Here is a 26,872-nt window from a genome sequence, read left to right as displayed (position 1 = left end):
GAATGGATAAACAAATGGTTGGGTGACTAGGACCGAGGAGGGTGGAGAGATGAAGTACGTTAACAGTAAGAACACTCTGTCCCAAATCTCTGAACGTAGTGAGTTCCCTGACCCTGGACATATGGGTCAGGAAGCTGGGTCACTCGGCAGGAATGTTGTTAAGTTAATGTAGGCATCAGAAAGGGGACTGGATGAAAATTAAGATAGTTTCCCTTGAGAGTCTAGAACTCTACTAAAATAAGCTCAGAGAAGCTAAGAACAGCATCCAAGTCCTAAGTCACTCAGCTGAGCAGTTTTGGGGCTGTGAGCAGCTCTAAAAATTTTTAAGCTTGTTCTGAGGACCCCAGATCCAAGTTTCCTCTTGCCTGTGTCTGTCTTTGGAAGCTCATGGTGTTCTGAGGTTAATGTCCCACAAGGGAGAAAGTTTTATGTAACAAGTTGTTCTACCAGTATGTGGCTCTGTAATCTGAGAAGTTGGTCTGAACTGTAGAGATAAAAGAGAACGGGTGTGGCTTAGAGGCCCCAACTGAAGCAGAGAAAGTTGTCTGAAAGGGGGAGAGGTTTTCTGTCATCTCATGATTATGCAATCATGAGCTGAGAGGGCGGAGGCTCAGGGCGGGGCTCTGCTTCTGGAGCTGGACTGGCACAACACCTAAACAGCAGCAGAACTAGCAGACCTCCGACGAGGCAGTCCTTCTGCCATGTGGCTCTGTGCATTGGCCCTGGCCTCTCTCGCCGCTTGCACGGCTTGGGGTGAGTCTTTCTGAAGTACAAATATCGGGGGGGACACATTTGGAATCCTTGTCCTGGTCAGAGGCAGGTGGAGAAGCAAAGTGGGCCATGCTCTGCACCTGGACTTGGAGCAGCACAGCCTTGCTGGCCCCAGCCATTCTGCATGCAGATGCAGGGCAGGATAAACTCCCTGAGCCCACAGCTGCAAGGGGCATGTGCAGGAGAACGGGTGGGATGAATGCAAGCCCCACCATGAGGAACTGAGAGAGTTCTGTTTATTTTCCTCTTGTTATAAATCAGATGCAGCCCAGAGCAGCAACCCTGAGACCAGAGGGTGTGGGTTTGAATTCAGTTGAGCACTTCCTAGCTGTGTGTCCTTAGACAAGACACTTAGCTTTTCTGAGTCATTACTCTAAAATAATGATGACTGCTGTCCTTACCTCCTGTGTAGATGGCTGTTTCTACACAGGAGAGTGCCTGTCTAGAGGAAGTGCGGGAAGAATGGATAAAGGGGTTGATTTACAAGGGAGTGACTTAAAAAGAGTACTAACTGGAAATTTCAGGTATGGTCAGGCCAGCATTTCAGGAGCTGATTGCCGTTGGAAAGATAATTTGTCTTTTACAGTTCTCATGAGAGGAGGTACATCAGTGAGGTGGGGTGAGGGGCACAGGAAAGGAGTAGGGTCGGTCAAGAGGAGCAGGGAGTGGGAAGTGTAAATGAATTGGGTTGTTGTGGAAGGTAAAGTGAGGCAGGGTCAGCAGGCTAAGCTTGACCAGTGTGAGTCACTTCAGGGGACTCCTGGGCATAGGATCTACCTCTATAGTCTAGAGGCTGGCTTTGGGGAGACCAGGTTGGGGGGGAAGGCAGAGGCCTGGAGTGTGGGAGTCTGCTTGGGGTGTGGACCCTGGATTGGTTGGTTCCTGGGACAAACAGTTTCTATAGGGTTGGAAAGGTCAAAGCATCCAACACAGAGCATGAAGATTTGACTCATACAGAGATGCAGCAAGGGTCATCAACATGCACCTGTGCCCTTCTACAGGCAGAGAAACTGAGATTCAGGGAGGGAAATGAACCTCCCCCAGGCCACCTGGAACACCATGCCCGGGGCTAGCTCTGGTTCCTGAACCCGGAGCCGGTGCTGCGGCCCTGAGTGCCCTCACAGCCCAGGCTTCGTATTTTGTCTTCTCTGGGGCAGTGAGAGACTGTGAGAGGCCTGGGTCTGAGTGTTAGGATGGAGCACATGTAAGGATCCAAATGTGAAGTGGAACTTTCCTTCAGTACTGGTTACCCCGGCAATGCTTCCACATTCCCATTTTAGAAATACAAATCAGCATTTTTTTCATTTCTTTGTTTCCTCATCTGTAAACTGGGCAGGTACCCTGCCAAGCAAGGCTTTAATGTAACAGAATTGGAATGCATAGTTAGCAGTCAGTGCTTACTATGTGCACGTACCTGAGTGGTAAGTGCTGCAGTTACCCCTGCTAATGTCGCCCATCTGTCGGTCCACTTTTTCCACACTTGGCAGTTTGGCTATTGTTCAGTACATCTGTATTGAAAGCTAACACTGAGCCAACCCAGGACATCCTGATAAACATTTTCCCCAGGAAGTTCACCTCAGTCCTATTTGTAGTAATTAGCAACTGTAAAGAAAAAAAAAAAAAAAAGAAAAGCTTCTGTGTCCAAAATGTGGGATTGGTTATTAATAACCTGAGACACGGATGCTTTTTTTTTTTTTTTTTTTTTTGACAGGCAGAGTGAACAGTGAGAGAGAGAGACAGAGAGAAAGGTCTTCCTTCTTGCCGTTGGCTCACCCTCCAATGGCTGCTGCGGCCAGCGCAATGCAGCCAGCGCACCACGCTGATCCGATGGCAGGAGCCAGGTGCTTCTCCTGGTCTCCCATGGGTGCAGGGCCCAAGCACTTGGGCCATCCTCCACTGCACTCCCTGGCCACAGCAGAGAGCTGGCCTGGAAGAGGGGCAACCGGGACAGAATCCGGCGCCCCGACCGGGACTAGAACCCGGTGTGCCGGCGCCGCTAGGTGGAGGATTAGCCTGGTGAGCCGCGGCGCCAGCCAACGGATGCTGTTTTTAACTTGAAGAGTTCCCAGTATCATTAACTATTCTTCTGTAAGGCCAAATTAGGATTATGCTTTGTGTGCTGGCCCCACAGTTAGGGAGAAATGTTGATATTTGCATCCCAAAGAGGGAAATTGGAAAGAAAAGGCTACAAATAACCTCCTCTGAGGGATGCCTAGTCAAATCAAAGTATGGAGGCCAGGCGGGAGATGACGCAAGGCGTGGACGTGATCCAGTGTCTGAAAGTGCACCTGGCTCATGAAGGGAAGAGCAGATGAGCTCAGTGTGGTCCCAGAGCAGGGGGAAGCAGCTCTGGTGTGGAGGCTGCCAGCAGAGCAATTGGTCCCAGTGGGTAAGCACAGTCCATTCCACAGAAAGGAGTGCTCAGGGGTCTGACCCCCATCTTCTGGATGACCTTGTTTAGAGTCACCAGAAGAATCTTCTTCAAGCTCATCCCATTCTTTACTCAGAATTGTTCCTGCCGTTGCCTTTCCCCTGATAAAACTTAAGGCCCTCCATGACATGCACTCTGATTCCAAGATTCCTTCTCACTCCCAGGGACTCCATCTGGTGCACTCGGGCCATTCTCCCTTCCTCCACAGACCTTGTGTCTTGCTGTCTCCAAGCCTCTGCATGTTGTCTTCTCAATGCTTTATGTCTCTACTTCTTTCTCCCATTTCTCAAGCCCCCCTCTGATGTAATCCCAGTTCCTCCACAAGGCCACACTCTTCCTCCTCACCCCGTAGCAGCTTCCTGGTGCCACTCCCAGTACAGGAGCACTTTCTTTTCAGCATTAGGGGCCAAGTATGTCTGTGGTTCATTCTCCCTACAAGGTTGAGCATCCCCACTCATCAAGCCTGCAGTTCAGTGCCAGGGTCCAGTGGGTAAAAGTCTCCAGAGGCTAAGAGGGAAACCAAGAGCCTTGTTCATTCCCAGCAGTTCTCATTCTGCGTTTGCTTTTGTGTGAATGCCTTATGCATGCAGTTCAAATGTGTTCCTCAAAGCAGTCCTATAATTAGGAAGGACAGTTCCCTGTGTCCCTGGGACATAAAGAGAAATGATACCTGGAGGGTTTCCTGCCTGCAATGTGGAAAAACCTACCTGGAGTCCAGGTCAACAAACCTTTCCTGTCTTCCTCTCCGTGTCCATCAGGGCACCCGTCTGCACCACCTGTGGTAGATACTGTGCATGGCAAAGTCCTGGGGAAGTTCGTCAGCTTAGAAGGATTTGCACAGCCCGTGGCCGTCTTCCTGGGAGTCCCCTTCGCCAAGCCCCCTCTTGGATCCCTGAGGTTTGCACCACCACAGCCTGCAGAATCATGGAGCCACGTGAAGAACACCACCTCCTACCCTCCCATGTAAGCTGTGCACGGGGCTGGCACTGGCATCTTTCAGTGGGGACCTCAAGGCAAACAAGAAGCAAACTTCTGATTAGCTTATGCATTTTTTCTAGGGTCCTCAAGAATGTTGTAGAAACTTAAAAGCATTCCATAAATTTCACCTATTCTAGAGTCTTTTATTCAACACTGTCTTTATTCAATATTGATTGAGCTGAACGCTGTACCATTAACTCTGTTGCCTCTTTGGCATTTGAATTGGGTTTTGGTATGAATGCTATGTCCCTTGCTCTTGGTGACCTGGAGAAACAGTTCCCAGGATGGAAAACAGATGTCATCTTTGCTGCTGTCATTCTGCCCCTGACAGCTGTGTCCTCCTGGCTCCTGTGGGCCTCAGTTACCCCAGCTGTGTTCTGGGGCAGTGGTGCCTGCCTATTGGGCACAGTGAGGTTAGAAAACGGTGCTTATAATGTACTTGAAAATGCTAATGTCTCATAGTGAGGCTCTTCCTGGATAGGAGACCTCAGGCAGGCTTTCTTTAGTTTCTGTACCTCAGTTTTTTCAACTGAGGTTTAAGTGTTTGTTTTTTTTTTTTTTTTTTTCCATAAGGAACTCTTAAATCAGTTCCTGGCTCACTGGAAAGACTCAATGCATGCATCAAGGCTAAGCTACGTCAACTCTGAGTCATCTCTCATCAGGGCAATCAATGGCCCTTGCCTGGAATGGGTTGATGATAGGGTCTTACCTTGTCAGGGTTGGGACCCTCAGAAAAATATCACATCCCTCACTTAGACGTGGAAATGCTGGCTCAGGGCAGGAAAGGGATCCACCCAACACCTCCCAACACATCCGTGGCTGAGGCAGGAGTGGAACGCTGTCCCCTGCAATGACCCATGAAGATGTATCCCTGACCTGTTGCAGGTTCTAAATGCTTTTAGGGGTTTCTCATGGGCTAATCATGCTTTCCATGGACTAGAACATGTTTATCTGGTAGAGGAACGTGGTCACTGAATTAGTCAGCTTTTTTTTCACTGCATTGAAACACCCAAGAGAACTAACTTGTAAAGAGAAGAGGTTTACTTTGGCTCACACTTCTGGAGGGTCCTACTCCAAAACTGGGTAGCTCGTTGGTTGGCCATCTTGGTAAGGATGTTCTTGGTAGAGTTCTGAGGTGACACAGAGCATCATGTGATATAAACAGCACCCTTTCTGCCCCTGCCTATTAACAAAGCAACCAGGATTCCACATAGGGGCTCCACCCAAAGCACCTAACCCAATCTAATCATGGTCTAAAGGTGCTACCCTCGGACATAATAATTAGATTACGCCTCTGCCCTGTTAGTATCCTTAACATGAGACTTGGGGACCAGTCTTTGGAGAACATTTAATTTCCAAACTAATATCCAAAGCATGGTAGAGACCGTGCAGTCCACTGTGTGGAGCCGAGCAGAGAACAGAGCCACATCCTGGGAGTGCTGGGAATGTCATCTCCCAAGGTGGGTCACCCTATGGGCCACCTCCTCTTGGCTCAAGGCATTCCAAAGGCTCTGGGAAAGGAAGACGTGCCAAGACGTTCTCACTGCATAGTCTCAGGATCCCTACCTGGACCCCTCACATAACTTCCTCCCCACTCCAGTATCTCTAGCATGGTATTAGCAACTCCATCTACAGCCTTCAACCTCCCATGCCAAGGCCTGGCCATAGGTGACTCCTCTTGCTTCCATCTGGCTGGCTCTCAGGGCTTCCTTCTCCCTTCCCCAGGTGCTCCCAGGACGCAGTATCAGGGCATATGCTCTCGGAGCTCTTCACCAACAGAAAAGAGAACATCCCTCTTAAGTTTTCTGAAGACTGCCTTTACCTGAATATTTACACCCCTGCTGACCTGACAAAGAGAGGCAGGCTGCCGGTAAGCAGTGGGGGCCACCTGGTCAAGGCATGCAAGTTCCAGCCTCTGAGACAGGCTGGAAAGGGGTTGGAGACGGCATGGAGTGGGGGTACCAAGGACCAGACCTGTGTCAGGGGCTTCAGTGTTTCCTTTCAGCACAAGAAACACAAGGATCCCACAGCTCAGTTTCCCCTAGTGGCACCGGGTGATCTGGGGGACTTTGCAGTAAACCTGTCGTGTGCAGCTTGATCTCTTCAAGCCTCTCATGCTAACAGAAGGACAAGGATGCTTACTCTTAGTTGCCATATTAAAGATCTGATATCCAGGCCTGCTAAGACGGTTTCCAATCAAGTTAGAGCTGGAAGGAATCTCAGAGGAAAAGCCAACATCTCAATCCTTCTGTTACAGACAGGGAAACTGAGGCCCAGGCAGAGGAAGAGAGCTTCATATATTAGGGTTGTCAAGACAAGAGATCTGATCTTCAAGCCAGGGGTCTTTGACACTGACCAGGGGAGGCAGCATGTGTGTGGTCTTTCCCACACACACCACAATCCATCTGTGACAATGTTCACTGTCTTGAGACGGAGATGTCTGGGGCAGAGCCAGGAGCACTTTCCTTTGCCTTTAGTCAATGATCTACAATTTTATTGTAGCTGATTTCCCTCCTTAGCAGTCTTGGCACAAGCTGATGAGCCAGTGAGTCAGCATTTCCCAAATAAATGAAGGACCAGAGACAGGGCAGGTTGCCAGTTACAAGATGGAGACTGGGATGAGAACAAGGTCTGCTGAGAGAGGTGGTATTCCTGGGCGTGTCAGCACCCAGCCAGTCCCCTGGGAGCACTCCTGGCTGGCTGTTGGAGTGAAGGGGAGGTGTGGGCACTTGGTATTAGAAGGTGTCTTGAGGAACTAGGGGCTGAAGTTTCACTCATTCACGTATTGCCTTGTTCACCCACTCATTCATTTACCCATTATTTCATTCCTCTATTATTTACTGAGTACCCTCATGTACTCGGTGGACTCACTGGTCTGGGGACAAAGAAAACCCAGAACCTTCACCCCCCAGCCTCTGCCTTTGTGCTGCACAGATACACAGCAACATTCCAGCATATTGTTGCTGACCAGCCCTCAGCTCAGCTTTCACTCAGCATGACTGATTCAGTCCCCGTGTGAAGGCAGGGATCAGAAGCATAGGAGAAAGGGGCACAGGGAACCTGGAGGCCAGAGGACCTCTAGCTAGGGATGCAGATTCTAGAACTACAAGGTCTAAATTTAATTCTGGGCTCTGCATTGGACTGGCTGGGAGATATGGACCAATTCTTACCTTCTCTAAGCCTTTCTGTCTTCAAAATGGAAATCCTTTTTTTTTTTTTTTTTTTTTTTTTTTTTTTTTTTTTTTTGACAAGGCAGAGTGGACAGTGAGAGAGAGAGAGACAGAGGGAAAGGTCTTCCTTTTTGCCGTTGGTTCACCCTCCAATGGCCGCCGTGGCTGGTGCGCTGTGGCCTGTGCATCGCGCTGATATGAAGCCAGGAGCCAGGTGCTTCTCCTGGTCTCCCATGCTGGTGCAGGGCCCAAGTGTTTGAGGATGGCTATCGAGCTCTGTCTTAGTTTTGGATGAGTCGTGAATGAAGCACTGATGGAATAATAGATAGAGTTGAAGGAGAAGCCTCACTCCTGCCCTAGCGGCCAAATGATTGTGCTGGGGCCGTGGGCTGCAAGCAGCCGGGAAGCTCATCATGTAGATTTGGGACCCAGACCAACTGGTCCAAGCTCTGCTTTGACCACCTATTAGCTACACTCCATCAGGCAGGCAAAGTGCCTCTGTTTTCCTATCTGTCAAATGGGACAATATTATTACTTAACTCTTGGATAAATTATCTTAAAGTATTTGCAACAATACTTGGTGCATAATTCATGCTAAGAGATTCCATTAGGGGCCTGTGTGCTCCTTAAGATAAACATCCATGCACAGTGAAGCTTAATTCACTCCAAAAAGTTTAAATGTGATGAAGCCGAAATGCAAGAGCTGTCCAATTGTATGTTGAGCTGAATGAATGGCAGGAGGATGGCAGAAATGTTGGGAAGAACACAGTGATCTTGACATTTTCTATTCCCACAGTGATGAAGAGCCTTGGGGGAGGTGGCACTTAGGGCTGAGGAGAAAGGCAGGGGTCGTCAGGGCACATGGAGTGGGGATGTGACCTTGGCTCTATATGGAAGATTTGGGGAGAAAACAGGTTGCTTTTTGCAACCTTGCTGGACTCAGTGGACTTTGGGCAATGGATGCTTTGAGTCATGGCCAAAAGGTAAATGATCAAACTAGGTGAGTGTTGAGGTCTTTCCTAGGTCACCTCCCTACAGCCTGTATGCTTGCCTCCTTCCTGTGCAGGTGATGGTGTGGATCCATGGAGGTGGTCTGATGGTGGGTGGAGCATCAACCTATGATGGCCTGGCTCTTTCTGCCCATGAGAACGTGGTGGTGGTGACCATTCAGTACCGCCTGGGCATCTGGGGATTCTTCAGGTAAGACTAGACTCTTCTTATTGCATGTTGGCCCCATAGTGAGATTGCTAGGCTCTAGCTCTGGCCATACTCAAAGGCCAGTGCCTCGTAGATAATTCCCTCAGTCACGTGACCCAAAATACCACCCACTGCCCACTCCTGTCTTTTCCTTTGTCCAGTTTTATGTGTCCTCAAAACACTTTCACCACCTGTCATAGTCTAGCTTCACCTGTGCTCTGTAGTGTGAGTTCAGTGCACTGTGAGGTTTTGCCTGTGTCCTCAGACACTTTTAGTTTAGAGCACTGTGGGCACATAGCATGTACTCAGTTCATAGGTGTCAGATGCATACAGGTAAGGCCTTGCGGAGAGCAATGCTGGAGGAATGGGAGGCAAGTGAAGACCCTGTGTCAGGGATGTGGAAGACAGTCTTATTCTGGAAGCCTGAATGGAGTCCCCAGGCCACTGTGGTTGAGAGCTCTGCCATGACACCTGTGCTCCCTACTCCCACCTGTTCTCTCACTCACAGCACAGGAGATGAGCACAGCCGAGGGAACTGGGGTCACTTGGACCAGGTGGCTGCGCTGCGGTGGGTCCAGGACAACATTGCCAACTTTGGAGGGGACCCAGGCTCTGTGACCATCTTTGGAGAGTCAGCAGGAGGTCAAAGTGTCTCTATCCTTGTAAGTGTCCCTGGCAGCAGGCACCACCCACAGGCATGATGGCTACTGCTTCCAAGTCCAGAATTCAAGGCTGACCCTATTTCCTGCACAGCATCAGGTGATGGAGAGCTAAGGACCCTATCTCCTTGGCTCCCAGGAAACTCAGAGCTCAGCTTAATTGCCTGAGACCATCAGAATCTCCCCAATGCACCCAATGCAGTGACATTCCTTCTCCTGCCCCTTTGTTGAATTCTCTCCACCCTAATCATTTTAACATTGGGACTCCCCTCATTTCTGCTGGGAAGTAGGGCTGAGTGTGAAGTGTGTATAAATGGAGGTGAGGACCACAGTTGGATAAAATGCCATTGTTTGGCTTGAAGACAGAGCTATAAGTTGAAGGGATGTGGCAGAAAAAGCAGGCCAGAGGCTTTCTCTGAGGTGGTCTAATGGCTTCTGTGTCCCAGAGGGAGGGCAGCAGTCTGTGGGGCTGATATGAGGTGGGCGGGGGAAGGTAGAGGAAGGCAGTACAGAGAGGGATGGCATAAGAGACAAGGATCACAGCATATGTATGTGATTCCTTGCTGGTGTGGGCAATAGGGCTGGAGAGACATGCGAGTAGGCACAGGTGATGCCTCACAGGCAGACAGAGGGGCAGCCTTGTTACTATGGCCCTCATGCATGTAATGTTTTCAGAGTTGAATACTCCAAGGAAAATAATTTTATATTTTCAAATTAGAGAATGAGAAAAATATCAATTATCTCTAAAAGAAAAATGTATTCCACAATTCCACTTCCCAGATTGGTTCCTGTGAACATTCTGATTTTATTACCCTAGTCTTTCTTCCATGGTACACTCTCTCTTGCTTTGACTCTCTCTCCCTTCTTTCAATTTTATCTTTTTACAAAAATATTTTCCCCAGTGTTTGTAACATATATATAATATTTACATTATAACATAAATATTTCTTTGAACATTAAACAGCATTCCATGTTTTATTTTATGATTACATAGTATTTCATGGCAAGAATGAAGAATTGTAATTTACCCAATTGCCCAGTATCAAAACCTTGGACTATTTTCTCTTTTTACTATTGTATACAGCATGAGTATTCTTAGAAATAGCATTCTTGGCTGGCACTGCGGCTCACTTGGCTAATCTTCCGCCTGCGGAGCCAGCACCCTGGGTTCTAGTCCCAGTTGGGGTGCCAGAATCTGTCCCGGTTGCTCCTCTTCCAGTCCAGCTCTCTGCTGTGGCCCAGGAGGGCAGTGGAGGATGGCCCAGGTCCTTGGGCCCTGCACCCACATGGGAGACCAGGAGGAAGCACCTGGCTCCCGGCTTCGGATCAGCACAACGCCCTGGCTGCAGTGCGCCAGCCGTGGTGGCCTTGTGAACCAATGGAAAACGGAGACCTTTCTCTCTGTCTCTCTCTCTCTCACTGTCTAACTCTGCCTGTCCAAAAAAAAAAAAAAAATGGCATTCTTAGAAATGGTCATTTATTTTAGTATAAATTCTAATAGTGAAACTGCTCAATAAGAACTTGTGATTGGGAATTACCAGGCTGTTTTGGGGGTAATTTTGATTGTCATGGTGTACACGTGCCTTGTGTTTCTTGCTGTGAAGTTCGCTCTGATCTGAGTCCGTCCTGAAGATTTCTTGGGGAAAATTGTGCTCATGGGTGGCCTGGGCACAGCCCCAGTGTCTCCAGGAGAATGGGCCAGGGCAGAGTGGCAGGTAAAGGAAATCTTGAAAAGCCAATGTGTCTCTGGTCCTCTGACTGCGATCATGACCTCTCCTCCTCTCCATTCCCCTCCCAGCTATTATCCCCCCTGACCAAGAATCTCTTCCATCGAGCAATTTCCGAGAGTGGCGTGGCCCTCCTTTCCAGTCTCTTCAGGAAGAACACCAAGTCCTTGGCTGAGGTAGGTCTCACCCTGGGCAGTCCCCACTTCCTGGGATCTGCTCTCTTGAATCCTCAGGAGCCTCCCTCACTGTGATATCTGGCTAAGAAAGAAGACTCACCGAGGTGAAAATGGCCAAGGGCTCCTTTAGGGCGCACGTGTAAAGCACATTCTGTACTTTCTCAAGTGCCCTTGTGGAATCAGTCACCCAGGCTGCTGCATATCCGCACATGTTGTAGTGTGTGGGAGACACATGCACTAAGCCGTCATATGAGACAGGTGCAACCATTACCTCCACCACCTATAGTGGAGACACTGAGACACTAAAAATCGAGTGGCATCCCTGAGGGCCAAGTAGCTATCAGAGAAGGAAGCAGAAGTTGAATCCAGATAGTGAATTTGGTGTTCAAGGCTCATAAGCTCACTTCACACTGCCTCTGTTGAGACCATTAGGCTCATTTTAACAGAGATCCAATAATAGAGATAAAAAGGTTGTGTAATTGGCTCGTGTTACAATTCAAACTAGTGGCAGAGGCAACACTCCCTGGAACCCAGAGCCCATACTAGCAGGTCTGGAGTGCTAACCCCTGCTGCCTTCAGAAGTTGGCTTGGGATAGAACACCTTTCTCTGCAGAGATGGAGGGAAGGGACATTGCTCTTCATCTCTACTGCTGCTTTTGATCTCTACAGAAAATTGCCATCGAAGCTGGGTGTAAAACCACCACCTCGGCTGTCATGGTTCACTGCCTGCGCCAGAAGACAGAGGAAGAACTCATGGAGGTGACATTGAAAATGGTAGGCCTGCCTATTCAAGTGTCCCAACCTGTATACTCAGCCCCAGGCTTCATCCTTTCAGCTGTCCCTTTTACCCTGGCAAAACTACCTGGCACAGTTCTCACCTCTCAGGAGCAATGGCAGCCTCGAGATGTGAGTGGGAAATTAATTTTTCCTTTTTCATTTGAAATATTTCAAATGTTAAGAAAAGTTAAAAAATAGCATAATGAATAAGTGCATACTAATCCCCCAGGAATATAAAAAATTAATATTTTACCATTCTTGTTTTTAGGTGTACTTTTAAGAAAATACACTTTCAGTATTTCAGAAGTATGGAAATATTAAGCACAAATATTTTCAGAAAGGTGTCATAATTTATCTTCGTTGGCTTAGAAGTTTTCAAAACTATAACCCATATATATATATATATATATAAAACCCATAGAGCCCCATATTATATGTTTTCAGAAATTCTACCTCCAGTGCTATTCTAAGATAGCAATATATCCACATATTCTTCCATCTGTTATCTATCCATTCATCAATCTATATATCCATTAATCCATTCTATCTATTAATTTCATTTAATCAGTCTAATATCATGACTTTCCATTTATCCATTTTCAATTGATCCATCATCCATGTATCATTAAATCAACATATATCTTCATTCTGTCAACCATTTATCCAAAATTAATGACCCATCCATCATCAATTGCTACTTATCAATCATCAGTGATCCATCCATCACCTGTCTGCTAGTTACTCATCCAATTCACCCAGACTCCATGTATTAAACAACTCCGTCCATCCACCTGTGCTAAGTATATACAGAAGGAGAATCGACTTATCTGTTGACTTCTCTATCAAGCACTTTTATGTCCTGCAGAGGTTACATACAGTATCACTTAGAACTATCTACTTAAAAACTCTCTTTGTCAATAATTCCAGCAAAAGTTTTGGCATAAATTATCTTGAAGTGACATAGGTGTATTCCCATCTCTGAAACAGCAGACTCTGTGTTCTGGGAGATAGAGAGCCTCTCTGTGATACAGATGCTGAACTTAGAGAGTCAGAGCAGGGAAGAGGAGGCCCTGAGAAGACAGATGGGGCATTGTTGCAGGGCGGGGGTGGGGTGGGGTGGGGGATTGACAGGGAAATGGATGGCAAGAAAGTGGGCACAAAGCAGGCGTCCTCTCCAGAGCTCCAGTGACCCTGGCACTGGCCCCAGGGCCTGTCCTTTTCTTGCTGGTGCCCGCCACTCCCCCATTTCATATCTCAGTGCCATGTGGAACTGTCTCCTGCCACTGCCTCTCAACCAGATGGGGAGGTAGTGGAAGGGAGACCCTGATACGTTGGGTGTGGGGCCCAGATGATCAGCCTTTCCCCAGGAAGCCTTCTCAACACTCCTCTGTGTTTGCTTTTCCAGAAATTTATGGCTCTAGATCTAGTTGGCGACCCCAAAGAGGTAAGGACTTTTTGTTTCTTTATTAAAGATATCGAGTCTTAAGATTTTTTTTTTTTTTGACAGGCAGAGTGGACAGTGAGAGAGAGAGACAGAGAGAAAGGTCTTCCTTTTTGCCGTTGATTCACCCCACAATGGCTGCCGTGGCTGGCGCACCGCGCTGATCCGTAGCCAGGAGCCAGGTGTTTCTCCTGGTTTCCCTTGCGGGTGCAGAGCCCAAGCACTTGGGCCATCCTCCACTGCACTCCTGGGCCATAGCAGAGAGCTGGACCGGAAGAGCAGCAACCGGGACAGAATCCGGCACTCCGACTGGGACTAGAATTTGGGGTGCTGGCGCCGCAGGTGGAGGATTAGCCTTTTGAGCTGCAGTGCCGACGGAGTCTTAAGATCTTTAAGCTCTGATTAACTGGATGTCAAATTCTCCTTGGTGGATTTATAGGCATCCTTTGTGTGTGTTTTGCTGAGGTCCACAGAAGGGCAGTGATTTGCCTGCATAACATGACCATGAAAACCAGAACCAAACTGGAGCCTGTCCTTTGACCCCTGTCCAGTGCTTCCAGGCAGCAACCTGGCATCCCCTGGACTCAGCCTACCCTCCTCCCCCATCATTTATATTTCCTGATCCCTAAGGTGTCTCTGTGGTGGATGTTAAACTGGAGCCTTCCACTGTGAGGAGGCAGAGACGCTGGGTAAGAGGTGTCTGCAGAGCCCTCATTGAGGAGGACTGGAGAGAGCCGAGGGTCTCAGTCCAGGACCCCACCCTCCTCTCAGCACCCAGGAGACTCCAACAGTATCTCCTCATCCCCATCCTCCTCTCCTCCCTGGCCCCAGTGGGCTTTCAGGTTTTGTGACATTAGCTCTGCAGCATCCTACAATCCTCCCGACGCACTCCCTCCCTGAAGATTGCAGCACCTCCCTGAGAAGGTCTTGTGAGGATTACAGGAGGCTCTTTGTTTATTGAGCAAGGGTGAACTAAGCACTTCCTATGTGTCAGGACCTAATGTAGGGGGTGGAGAAGTAGCGAAAGAAGCAAGATTTCCTGCCTGCTTCAAGCCTTCTGGGGAATTATCACAGGGCCAGGGGACTGCTCAGTAAGAAGGTGTCATTTGAGCCAAGCTATGGAGGAAGCTGGCTGTTGGGAAAACTGGAGAAGGAGTGTTCTAAGCAGAGCAAACAGCAGCTGCAAAAGCCTTGAGGCAGGAAGCCACTGTGTGCAGACTGGAGAGACTGGGCTGAGGCTAAGAGGTCATGGGTGGTGGGAGTGGGGTGGTCATGTAAGGGGGTCTGGGGAGTCCTCGGGGGTTTTTTTAACACAGAAGGGACAGGATTTTGGAATTTCCAAAGACTCTTTGCATGCACTGTGGAAACACTGCAGAGAGAGGGCAGGCCAGACACAGAGGGAACTGTGGGAGGCCCTTGCACAGCACTACTCCATTAATCAATTAACAGGGCGCTGCCAGCTTAGACCAGGCCAGAGCATTGGATGGTGAGTGGTCTTGGAACCAGGGCAGTCACTGCTGGGGTTTGCTGAGGGACAGGATGTAAGGTGAGAGAAAGAGAGAGAGGGAGAGAAAGAGGGAGAGAGAAAGGGTGGAGTGCCCTGAGTTCTCCAACCCAAGCAAGCCCATGCCCATGCCCGTGACTCAGGGCAGCCACTGAAACCGCTGAGTGGACAGCAGCCATGGCTGAGGTTCTCATTGTGCTGAGGTCACTCCTGCCTCACTGACGCCACCCCACTTGGCCCTCACTGTCTCCCTCCTGGGCTTCTGCTGTCTTTTCCCTCCATGTCCCTCCTCATTCCTATGCCCTGTGTGCTGCCAAACTTCCCCTCTAAACTCAACCCCTTTCCTAAAAGCCTGCCCCTCCTTGCCTCAGGACAAACACCCTTGTCTCCTTTGAGCTAGTGTTTCTGCAAGTGTCTGAGCACCTGCTGGGGGCCAGATGCAGTGTAGAAAACACACCCCACCCTCAGACCCTCCCTAGAACATGCCCCTTGCTATTCCTCCAAGTCCAGGACTTGGTGAAGTCCCTAGGATCAGTCCTGCATGGTGACCCCTCTGTCCTTTTGCTCCCGCTGCTCCTGCTGTTTGGAAAGTTCACTCGTTTCTTCACCTCCCAGTTCCTGTCATTCCCCAGAGCCCAGCACAAAGGAGAAGCACCTACTGCCTGTGGTCTGCACTACGTTGTCTTTCCACAACCACCCTTTCTGTCCTGCACAGCCTGTCTGGGGCAGCAGTGGTTGCACACTGTGCTGTCCTGCTTTGTCAGCCTGTTAGATTAGGAATTGCACACATCCTGATCTTGTCATCCAGGCATTTCTCTCTCACAGGGAATCAAGCCTGGGCTCGAGTGCTTTGCATGTGTAGAGCTCAGTGCCTGCTTGCAGCAAACCGTTTATCGCTAAGAGTCCTTGGTGAAATACAGACAGACAGATCCAGTCAACCTTCATTAATAGCAGACTCTGAATCCACCTACTTGTGAAAATGTACTTGTGTCCCTCAAATCAGCACAGTGACACTCTGGTGGTCATTTGGAGAATGGCACAGTTTGTGTCCCATGATGCATATATTCAATAAGATTCATTTGATCATTCAGCGATGCATATGTTTCCATCTGGGCAAAGCAGGTGACACTATCTTATTGTTTCCACCTCCATAGCAAGAAGTGTCCTGTACATGGGTACTTAGTGTTGCAGTGCTGTATTTTTGGTGTATTTTCAGTGATTTTATTGTATAAAATACCCCTCAGGGTCTAGCTGGAGCATGTCTAGAGTTCCTGAACACAAGATGTTATGCTGTGCCTTACAGAGAAATACATGCGTTAGACAAGTTTTATTCAGGCACCAGTTACAGTGCACAGGCTGTGAGCTCAATGCTAATGAGTCAACAATTCAGTCCTTCCAAAAAAAGAAGAGGGAATTTGCTTATCTGTACATGAGGCCATTCTGGAAATTGCCAAAGTAGCATCACATAGCATCATATGTGATGAAGCTGCAGAAAGGATGGAAACCCAGCTAATCTATGAATTCACGAGATGATAAAAAATACTGTAAAAACGAGTAGACAGCATTATTGTGAAACTGGAAGCTAAAGAAATTTGCAATCACAGTGTCAGGAAGATATTAATCCCTTCCCAACTTGTATTATAAATACAAGCTACATTTAATTCTTTTACAGAAATCTCTGTTACATAAAATGTATTTAAATAAGATTGCACACATAAAAGAAGATTGACAAAAATGTGACCAGAAACCTGTAACAAGCTAACCCTGGATTTGTCCTCAAAGCAATAGCTTGACCTGTATATTTTCTAATTTGGTGTTCACTGCCATGAATAACGAGAGCTGACTACAGACAGACAGGTCCATGTACTGTTCATATTTATGGTCTAATACTCACCTTCATTTGAGCGAACATTTGTTGCCCACTTCCCCTTAGCACCAGGAGTCATTCATTGAAGTTTTGACCTCTGGTGCTGTACCTGCCTTTGTTAGGACTATGAGCTTCTGTGGCCCCCACTCAAGTCCACACTGGTCCTTGGTGCTGGCCTCACTCTTGGGTGGAGGTGGGGAGGTGGGTGTTACTTGGGGAGGGGAATCACAGTCATCGAGTTGCTGTCTCTTCCCCAGAACACCGCCTTCCTGACCACTGTGATTGATGGGGTGCTGCTGCCAAAAGCACCTGCAGAGATTCTGGCAGAGAAGAAATACAACATGCTGCCCTACATGGTGGGAATCAACCAGCAAGAGTTTGGCTGGATTATCCCAATGGTGAGAATGTGCAGGCCGCTTAGACAGATACCCCCACCCACCTACCTGCCACCTCTGGTCGCAGAACTTCTTCTTTCTCCAAGCCCCCTTGAGTCCATGACAACTTTCCCCCCACTGCAGGAGTTGACATTTCCATGGAAATATTCTTTGGGATGGCCCAACTACCCCTTGGGTAGCTTATCCCTGGCAACCTCCTTCTCCAAACATTCTTTGATTGTCTTCCAGTTAAACAATACTGACACGTCAGGCCTGGGAGGGCCTGTAAAGATAATAAATCTGTAGATACAGAAACTGAGGATGCATAGAGTGGGGAAGCAGCCTGGGAATTACAGGGACTTAGTTCTGGGACCAAATCCTTCTCACCTGGACTGGTGTTCTCTGATTCCCAAAGGTCTACGCTCATGTTCTTACTCATTTTGTTGGAAAGATTCAGAAAGTGTTTTTCTTCTTGAGTTAAAGTTAGCTCTTAAATGTGAAGAAAAAGTTTCCTTCCAGCAAAAGATAGACAAAGATGGACACTAGTTCAGGCATTGGCCAGGATGTCTTGAGTAACATGGTAACAATATGGAAAAGACATGAGCATAACCTGCAAGGAGAGCCCTCTAACAAACAGCTGGGCATGTTTGAAGGGTGAAGTGTGCTAAGAGAAGGCAGAGTAAGATGATGAAGAGAAGGGACTTAGCCCATGTCACTGGGCCACGTGGATTTGTGACTTCATGTACGCTTCCAGGAGACACAATTCTCCTAGAGGGAGGACAGGAAGCAGTGGTGTAAGTTGGAGTCAGGAATCCGCTGAAGCTGGGACTTACCTTCCACAAAGACTGGGAGGGACATCAATCTTGTCTCCCAGAAAGTTTTCGTTTTGGGAAATTTTGAAAAATTATCCTTAAGGCCACAGGTACATTTACATTTCAAAGAACAGAGAAAAGATTTGTAATTGCACATTTTTACAGTAACTGCTCTAAAAGCTTTAGGAGCCTATCTGCATATCACCACCAGGTTTTTTCTGGGCCAAACAGTAAATTCCTCTGTCAGCATTCCCTTTCTGTCAGGCACCTTAAGGGAGGCTAAGGCCACCAGAGGACTGGGCTTTTTGCTACCAGAGGCTGTGCTGAAGTTGGGCGAAGTCTCTCAGTGCAGAGGTTTGGGAAGAGTCATTTTGTCCTGAGTTTTGCAGTTCTCACTTCAGAATTTCAGAGGTTATTCCAAAGCGCCAAGTCCACAGGGGTGGGATTTTTGGATGTGTGAGTCACCTGAGACAGGAAGTCTTGCATCTACCCCCAGAGTCCTCTATTCCTCTACTAGCCTGCCCTTTCTTCCTGGCTGACCATTGTGGGGTCCAAGGTCTGCCATAGCTGCAGCTGAACATTTTTTGAATTCTTTTTGCATTCCTCTAATTTCTGGATATATAAGTCCATTTGATTCATTGATTTGATCCAATTCATCAAAGATCCATTTCCATAAAGGATAAAGCAAGAGAACCTCAGTTTGCATTGGTTTGGTTGGCTGGTTGGCTTGGTTTTTCCTGTTAATTCTGGATGATTCACAAATGCTTTACTGTCTTATTAGCAAATGCTGGGCTATCCACTCTCTGAAGGCAAACTGGACCAGAAGACAGCTACAGAACTCTTGTGGAAGTCCTACCCCATTGTCGTAAGAGTCTAGGGGATCATGGGAGTTGATTGAGACCCAACAAAAGGCAGGGGGTTGCCCCACATTACAGACACATTCAATGACAGACTGGGACCTGGGCTACTACCCTTTCCCATTTCACCAACCCAGGGGGAGTTGCACTGGGCTCAAGAGGTTCACAGCTGACCCAAACCTTCCTTACTGGGTGGAGCAGCCATGTTGCTTGCCAGGGGATAACAGTCACTTTCTCGGTCCATTTCAGAATGTCTCTAAGGAGCTGACTCCAGTGGCCACTGAGAAGTATTTAGGAGGGACAGATGACCCTGTCAAAAAGAAAGACTTGTTCCTGGACATGCTTGCAGATTTGTTATTTGGTGTCCCATCTGTGAATGTGGCTCGTCACCACAGAGGTGAGTGCCAAGGCTTGTATGGGAGAGGGCCAGCAACTCCATCTGCTTAGTGTCTGCCTGCCCACCTCTTGACACAACAGAAGTGAAAACTGTGGAGAGTAGCCTTAAAAGCTGATTCCATATGGCTTGGAGTGGTGAGATGTCCTACCTTGTTTTCTCTTAGTAGCAGACTTTGAATAAATGATTCAAATATAAAACATTTATTTGGGAGGCATTCCCAGAAAGCACCACTAGGGAGATAGAGTGGTTACCCAGGAAACAGGTTGAAGCCAGCCATGATGCGTGTTCAAGCAGGTACCCACTGTGGACATCTGGAGCTGGGGACCCTTGGAAATGAACAGAAATAAGTCTCAGGGCTGCCCCATCTGAATGGCAAGGGGGCAGGGGTATTTACCCACCAACTCCCACTTGCCATCGATCGAAGACTATTCCAAAAGGTTGTTAATTCCCTGTTGCTTCGACCTGCTGCACACATGAACAGAGTAGTATCTAGTGGCCAGACAAGGGTCTCACAGGGAGCTGGATGCTAGAGGTAGAATTCTGAATGGCATGGCCAGAATAGGGCAGATTGGAGAGGCACCAACAGTGTCTGCTATAGGGAACCCTAAGCGGAAGTACCTTACATGGTAAATGGGGATAGAGGGCAAATGACAGAAGTTGGGTCTCAGAGCTTTTCTAAGGTAAGTGCAAGGTGCAAACTAGTTTGTTAATACTAGTAAGGCTTGGGGAAGGGTGGGAGCCAATAGGATCAGGAGGGCTGTCCAGGACCAAGAGGAAGGAGCCAAGAGGAAGGAGCGGAGGAGGTATAGGGAAGATCTAGAGAAGGCCAGTGTCTGTGGTCAGCTTTGTTTGCCCTTGTGTGTACAGGTGTGCACCAGCTGAGGGCCAGGGTGATGTCTAGTGCACCACCTTCCACTACTGACCCAGGTCTAGTCAGTGTAGTGTCAGGTTAGGGATGGGTGAACTCACCTGAAGGGAAGGGAACTTCTTCTGAGTGCCATGTGGGGAGTCTCACAAGATCCTTCTTTTCGGCCAGCTCTTTTGTCCTAGTCTGCAAGCCTAAAAAATGGTTTTCTGGCCCTGTTTCCAAACATGCTGGAAGACTTTTAAAATTCAAAACTTGACAATAATGGTAAACACTAACTACCACTGACCTAATATGTACCCTTGCACCCCTCCACACAGTGATGCACAGCTGCTAACTGCTGCTTTCTCCTCCTGAGGCTCTTGATGGGATCTAGCCAGAGCCACTTGCTCTTCCTTACGCTTGGTTCTACCTCCTGCTGCAATCTGATCAGTAGTGTTCCCACCTGCATTTCAGACTGGTCCTGATCATACTAATTTTGTGTTCTCCATATGATATTTCATGGATTGAGTTCTAATCCTGCAGGATTAGAAGCAAAGGCAGAACTCAATCCCAGATACTTTGGTATGGAAATGGGTGTCCAAGCAGTGGCTTGGACACTGTATCACAGTGTCTGCCCCAAATTGCTATTTTGATTCATGTATATATTGAGTAATAATCAAACTAAGATAACTAGCATATCCATTGCTTCATAAACCAATGATTTCTTTCTAGTGAAAACATTGAGAAATCTTTCTTCTAGATATTTTGAAATATACAACACAAGGGGGAAATGGACTTAAAAGATATGTTTATTTTGATGCAAAACATTTGAAATCCATGCAGTTTTTTGTAGTATGAATTTTCTATGAGCTTTTTGAAGACCACTTGTGCATTCTTATTAACTATAGTCAGCCTATGGTGCAATAGAACAACAGAATTTATCCCTCCTGTCTACCCATCCTCCTCCTTCCCTCCCTAGTCTCTGGTAACATTGTTCCACTCTCTACTTCTATAAGGTCATCTTTTACAGATTCCAAATATAACTCAGGTAATATGGTATTTGTCCTTCAATTGGATTGTTCCATTAACCATAGTGTCTTCTAGATTCAGTCATGTTGTCACGATTGACAAGATTTCATTATTTTGGCTGGGTAATGATCATATGTATGATATGTTATACGTGTGATATATATGGTAGAAATATCTCTGATATTTGAGTCCTCTTGAAGTTCATTCACCAATGTTGCATAGTTTTCAGTCACTGTTGAGGTCTTTCACCTTCTTGGTTAGATTTATCCAAGGAATTTTATTTTATTTTTGGTAGCTACTGTAAATGGAATTGCTTTTTGATTTCTTTTTCAGAAAGTTGGCAATTTGCCACATTGAAATGCCACTGATTTTTATATGTTAATTTTATATCCTGCTACTTTACTGAATTCATTTGTTGTTCTAACATTTTCGGTGGAATTCAGGGTCATCTACAAACAAAAACAGCGGAGCCTCCTCCTTTCCAGTCTGTACACCTTTTCTTTCTCTTACCTGACTACTCTGGCTGGGACTTCTGGTGCTACATTGAATTGTCTTGTTTCAGATTCAGAAAAAAAGTTTTTTGTTTCAATTTTCATAAAATGAGTTTTTAGAAGGCATTGCAAGACTGAACCATAGGTTTACTTAAACACTCTTGGTATCCTATTGCAGAATTGCTTTCCAGTACATAACATTGTGAATTTTGTAATTTTCTTTCTCCCTTGGTATACTAAGATTAAAAAATAAAAACCAATTTACCAATTTCATATGCCCTTCTCCATATAATCATCAAAAGATTGGCTTTTTAATTTGCATTTCTTCAATTATTAATACTCTCCTTCTCTATGCTTCTCTTGTTGACACTAACTGTTACTACTCAAACCTGCTCTACTGTCCTTGGAAGAGTTGTGTCATATTGTACACATTCAATAAATCTCAAAGCCTGGAGGCAAAAAGTTAAAGAAGTGTATCTTCTGCGCAGCATGGCTTATGAAATGAGTTCTCTAATTCACAAAGGATCCTTCCTCCTGGACTGGGCTCTGAGTTCACTGATGAGATGGTTGGCAGGGGCCTATCCCTCCTTTCAGCAGTCTCTGCTTGACCTAGAAGTAACTGTGTAACTGGTGGACTAGGGAGCCCTGGAAGGAAGCTGGTTCTAAACACCACTTCTGCTAAATCCAGGGCACAGTTCGAGGGTGTTTAAGTAAATTATTACACACGCTCATGGCCTTCTTGGGGTGGCAGAATTACGAGTGACTTTTTTCTTCAGTTTGCTTTCTTCTGCATTTTCCCAGTTTCTTACTCTTTCCAAAGGCTAAAAAGTTATTAAATTTCTACACCAGTTTGACTTGGGACTGACCTTTCCCTTTCAGAGTCTCGTCTCTGTGGGCATCATGACTAATGCAAAGCACTGAGCCACAACATGTGTTATCCATTTTGTGTTGTCCATTATAACTCGTGGGTTATCCATAACTCCATGAGTTATCCCTGGAGGAGCAGGGACTGGTGTCTCCAGTAATCCAGTGAGTGGGAAAACGGGGATCTTCCTGGGGCTTTAGCAATGAGGGAGGAAGGCTTTAGCAATGAGAGAGGAGGAGAGAGATGGCCAGAGGCATGTTCACCGTCACTGACCCCTTCTCTCTTCTGCCACTACTCTGGCAACTTCATGAAGGGCCAAACAGGAAGCCAGTTGCATGAAGTATCAGGAGTATGAAATGCTGAGCTTTGTGATTCCCTGAGAGAAGAGACAGATGGTTCTCCCTCTAGCCACATTTGTCTTTAAGTATCCTGGCTTTCCAACAAGGAGCTTGTACTGCTTTTCTCTTCTCAGAATGGGTGAGAAAAACACGGAAATGCTCAAAACTAGGATGAATATAAAGGCCCTGTCAGTTTGTTGAACATTTGTCTGTTATCAATGAAATACATCGAATGTGAGCTGAATATATATTTCTTTTTTTCCTTCTATTTATTTATTTATTTATTTATTGACAGGCAGAGTTAGAAAGTGAGAGAGAGAGAGACAGAGAGAGAAAGGTCTTCCTTCCATTGGTTCACCCTGCAAATGGCCACCATGGCTGGTGCGCCGTGGCCAGCGTGCTGCGCTGATCCGAAGCCAGGAGCCAGGTGCTTCCTCCTGGTCTCCCATGCGGGTGCAGGGCCCAAGCACTTGGGCCATCCTCCACTGCCTTCCCGGGCCTCAGCAGAGAGCTGGGCTGGAAGAGGAGCAACCAGGACAGAATCTGGCACCCCAACTGGGACTAGAACCCGGTGTGCCGGCGCCGCAGGCGGAGGATTAGCCTAGTGAGCCACAGCGCCGGCCTGAATATATATTTCTGGTATGTAATTGTATCAGGAGGCAAAGCGGTTTTTATGAACTGACCCAATTCCCTATAATGTTATCTTAAATATATTGACCCAGGGTTTGAAAATTCATTTGTTTAATCAACCATTATCAGGCTCAACCCCAGTTTGACCTCAAGCAGGAATGCAGCTCTAAGCAAGGATAAGCATTCTTGAAACTGTTTCTTACCTGTGCTGATAACCAGGGGTTTCCCCTAGGACACACCTTGATGTGATTGTATTATGCTGGTAACCAGAGATTTCCTGCAGAGCCTGAGATCTGAGACCAACCAGGTATGCATAACATGTCTAATAACAATGAACTGTGCATTAATCCATGTCTTTCAGATGCTGGAGCCCCCACCTATATGTATGAGTATCGGTATCGCCCAAGCTTCTCATCAGACATGAGACCCAAGACAGTGATAGGGGACCATGGAGATGAGATCTTCTCTGTCTTAGGAGCCCCGTTTTTAAAAGGTAATGACTTTGTGCTGGCTATAAGCTTGGAACATGAGATCTGGGCTCTGGTCTTGGTTTGGTGGGGTTGAGCAAATTTCTTCTCTCCTGGTTTTAGTTTCCCTATTCAGATAACAGGGTAGAATTACAGTGGGTGGTCCCCAGTGGTTCCCCTGCTCTAATATGCAGGAAATAGGCTGTGGGTTCATGTGACTCAGACAGAATCACTCAGAACCCTTGCCTGCAACATGAATATGATAGGTGGTTGGTCCCTGCAGGACCCTGCTCTAGGATGAGAATGCCACACTTAATTCCCCAGTCACAGGAATATATTAGAATGTGAGTCAGGGTAAGGCTAAAATTGGTGTTAACCTTGAATCGTGTCTAATGTATATCTATCTGCTATCTGTGTTCCTGTTTATATAGTACATATTTAAATATATCTGATAATATAATATTTTAAAGAAAATTTTTTACAGATGTCTTCAAAATCTTAATTCTCATCAGCTCTAGAAGACTTGCAAAATGGCACACCTGTATCTCCCTATTAGGTGACTCCTTAGGACAGTTGCAACTCTATGATTTTTCAGAGTTGGTGCAAATATAGGTGTACGTAGGATATGGAGAAAATACCAAAGGGAGAGCAGCCCTGGGAGCTGGATTTGCTGTAGAAGAAACCCTGGGGTGTAATGCTGTGACAAGCGGAGGGGCAGGTACTTGGGCACTGGAGACAAGGACAGCTAGGTTGTGCATTGACTGCATGGCCTTTTCTGGGTCCTAGGTTAGTCATTCTCAAACAAAAGTGCACACAAATTAACCAGGATCTTATGAAAATACAGGTAATGACTCAAAGTGTATGTGGTCAGGGCCAAGAAACCATACTTCTAACAAGCTCCCAAGGGGTGCTGATGCTGCTGGCCATAGACCACACTTCGAGTAGCAAAGGATTTCTTCTCCCCCACAGAGGGTGCCACAGAAGAGGAGATCAAACTGAGCAAGATGGTGATGAAATACTGGGCCAACTTTGCTAGGAATGGGTAAGGCTGGTGGCAAAGATGGAGTGGGGCTGGTGAGGAATGGGGCATATCTATTGGGAAGGGAAAGCTTCTGAAGACTGAGTGGTGAAACTCTGGGTCCTGTGACCATAGCACTCTGACAATGAGAGCTCTGTAAAGTGGACAGGCCACCCCAGGAGATGGTGGGCTCCTCCTGGCTGGTGCTATATGAACCTCTGGGCAGAGATAATCCAGGGGGTCCCTTTAAGTCTCAGAGGCTTGCTGGATCACACATCAGCTTTGATGAATTACCATCTGATTCTGTTCCCAGGAATCCCAATGGAGAAGGGCTTCCTCAATGGCCAGCATATGACTACAAGGAAGGTTACCTGCAGATTGGAGCCACCACCCAGGCAGCCCAGAAACTGAAAGACAAGGAAGTGGCTTTCTGGACTGAGCTCTGGGCCAAGGAGGCAGCAAGGCCACGTGAGACAGAGCACATTGAGCTGTGAATTGAAGACCCGACAAGCCTTGAAACCTGGAGGTTTCAAGACAAGAGTATTATAAAGAAAATATTTGAGGACAAAAGAGGCATCTTATTGTGGAAAATGAAGAATTGCCTGGTGGGGATGGCCAGAGATCAGGGAGGGAGAATTTTTGTGCTTGTGGCTTCAATTTGGGGAATAAATGTTCTTTTGGAGACCAAATCATTTGTATCTTGGGCAGCAGATTAATCATCCTACTCAGACCAGAGAGAGAGAGAGAGAGTGTGTAAACCATCAGTTAGTTGAACATGCCTTCCTTGGATACCACCTGCCAAATGATTGTCTAAAATCTAAGGAAAGATGGGCACTTCAGAGGATAGATAATATGTGAATATTGGCTCACATTCTACCTACAGGGGGAAGGCAGCGTCATCATACATTTAAGCAGAATTACTCTGAAAAGGTGAACCAACTCCTAAGAGCCAAGTGTGGGATAGTATAAGAATACAGACTCCCTGGAAACCACAAATCCATGGTGGTAATTTATACCCATAATAGTCTTCTCCATGTATCTTTATTAGGCGTTTATGAGAAAGACTGGCAGCAGGTAGTAAGAGCAGAGGAAGCCTGCATCAGGGGTGTAGGTACAAATGCTTCTCAGACTACTGTTCCAAGTATCAGAGTCCTTAAACTCTGTGGAAAAGGCAGCAAATGTTTCCGTCAGGGTACTGTTGAAAGAATAGAAAACTCTTATGCCCTAGGCTGTGGGATAGGAAACCCCCCTGAATCAAGATGAGTGGGAATATCATTTATAAATCCAAACCTGCAAGAATAGGGAATATGGGACCTCCATAAGCTTGAGGATTGACAGGATGGAGTGAAACCACTCCCAGATCACCAAGTTTGGCACCAAGTACCAGGTGCCAAACACCTACCATGGGGTAAAGATAAAAGTGTGTAGAAGCTGACCTCTGAATGGCAGGTGCACAGGACAAACCTATAGCTGAGAGTGTAACAAGACAGTAAGAATATATTTCAAAAGACTAACTGTCATAGATGCACACTAGAACAAACACAAGAAAAAGATGGCACGGGAATAATTGGAAGCAGGTAAAGCACTTCAGGTCAGTATAGCAACAGGAAAACCAAAGCTCTGTTCACCTCCTGACAAGATTGACTTGATTTCCCCAACACACACACACACACACACACACACAGCCTGTAAGATCAGCCTAAGAGAAGAAAAGGCATGGCCATTCCCAGTCATGGATACCATTTACATGAGTTTCTTTCCTAAACATGATGCCCAACATTGGATTCAAAATTTCAAACACAAAACAAAAGCAAGAAAACGTCTGTTAATAAAAGACAAAACAATCAATAGAACCAGATTCAGAGATAACCTAGGTGTTAGCACTAAAAACTTGAATTTAAAGCAACTCTATGGAAACCTGCATGAGCAGATATGTAATTTCAGCAGAGAAGTAGAAACTATCAGAGAGAAGCCAATGAGCATGATAAAAATTAGAAGTAAAAGATACGATGAATATCACGGAAAGGTTTGTCAGTGGATTAGACACAA

At 46.8% G+C, this 26,872-nt stretch overlaps 1 protein-coding gene across 1 annotated transcript; it reads left to right on the top strand.

The window, feature by feature from the left end:
• Positions 1-694: 694 nt before the first annotated feature.
• On the top strand, positions 695-25,323 carry CES1 (carboxylesterase 1). The gene is made up of 14 exons (NM_001082765.2): positions 695-753; positions 3,961-4,165; positions 5,906-6,050; positions 8,417-8,550; positions 9,056-9,209; positions 11,005-11,109; positions 11,779-11,883; positions 13,292-13,330; positions 16,956-17,096; positions 18,666-18,749; positions 18,991-19,138; positions 23,700-23,831; positions 24,775-24,847; positions 25,137-25,323. The coding sequence occupies exons 1-14, from the start codon at positions 702-704 to the stop codon at positions 25,315-25,317; spliced, it is 1,698 nt and encodes a 565-aa protein (NP_001076234.1). The 5' UTR covers positions 695-701; the 3' UTR covers positions 25,318-25,323.
• Positions 25,324-26,872: the final 1,549 nt, after the last annotated feature.

Source organism: Oryctolagus cuniculus, chromosome 18 (genome assembly GCF_964237555.1).
Source record: "Oryctolagus cuniculus chromosome 18, mOryCun1.1, whole genome shotgun sequence".
In the NCBI taxonomy this organism is placed as follows: Eukaryota; Metazoa; Chordata; class Mammalia; order Lagomorpha; family Leporidae; genus Oryctolagus; species Oryctolagus cuniculus.
Note: the sequence above shows the minus strand (reverse complement) of the source record. Positions and strands in the feature narration are given on the sequence as shown.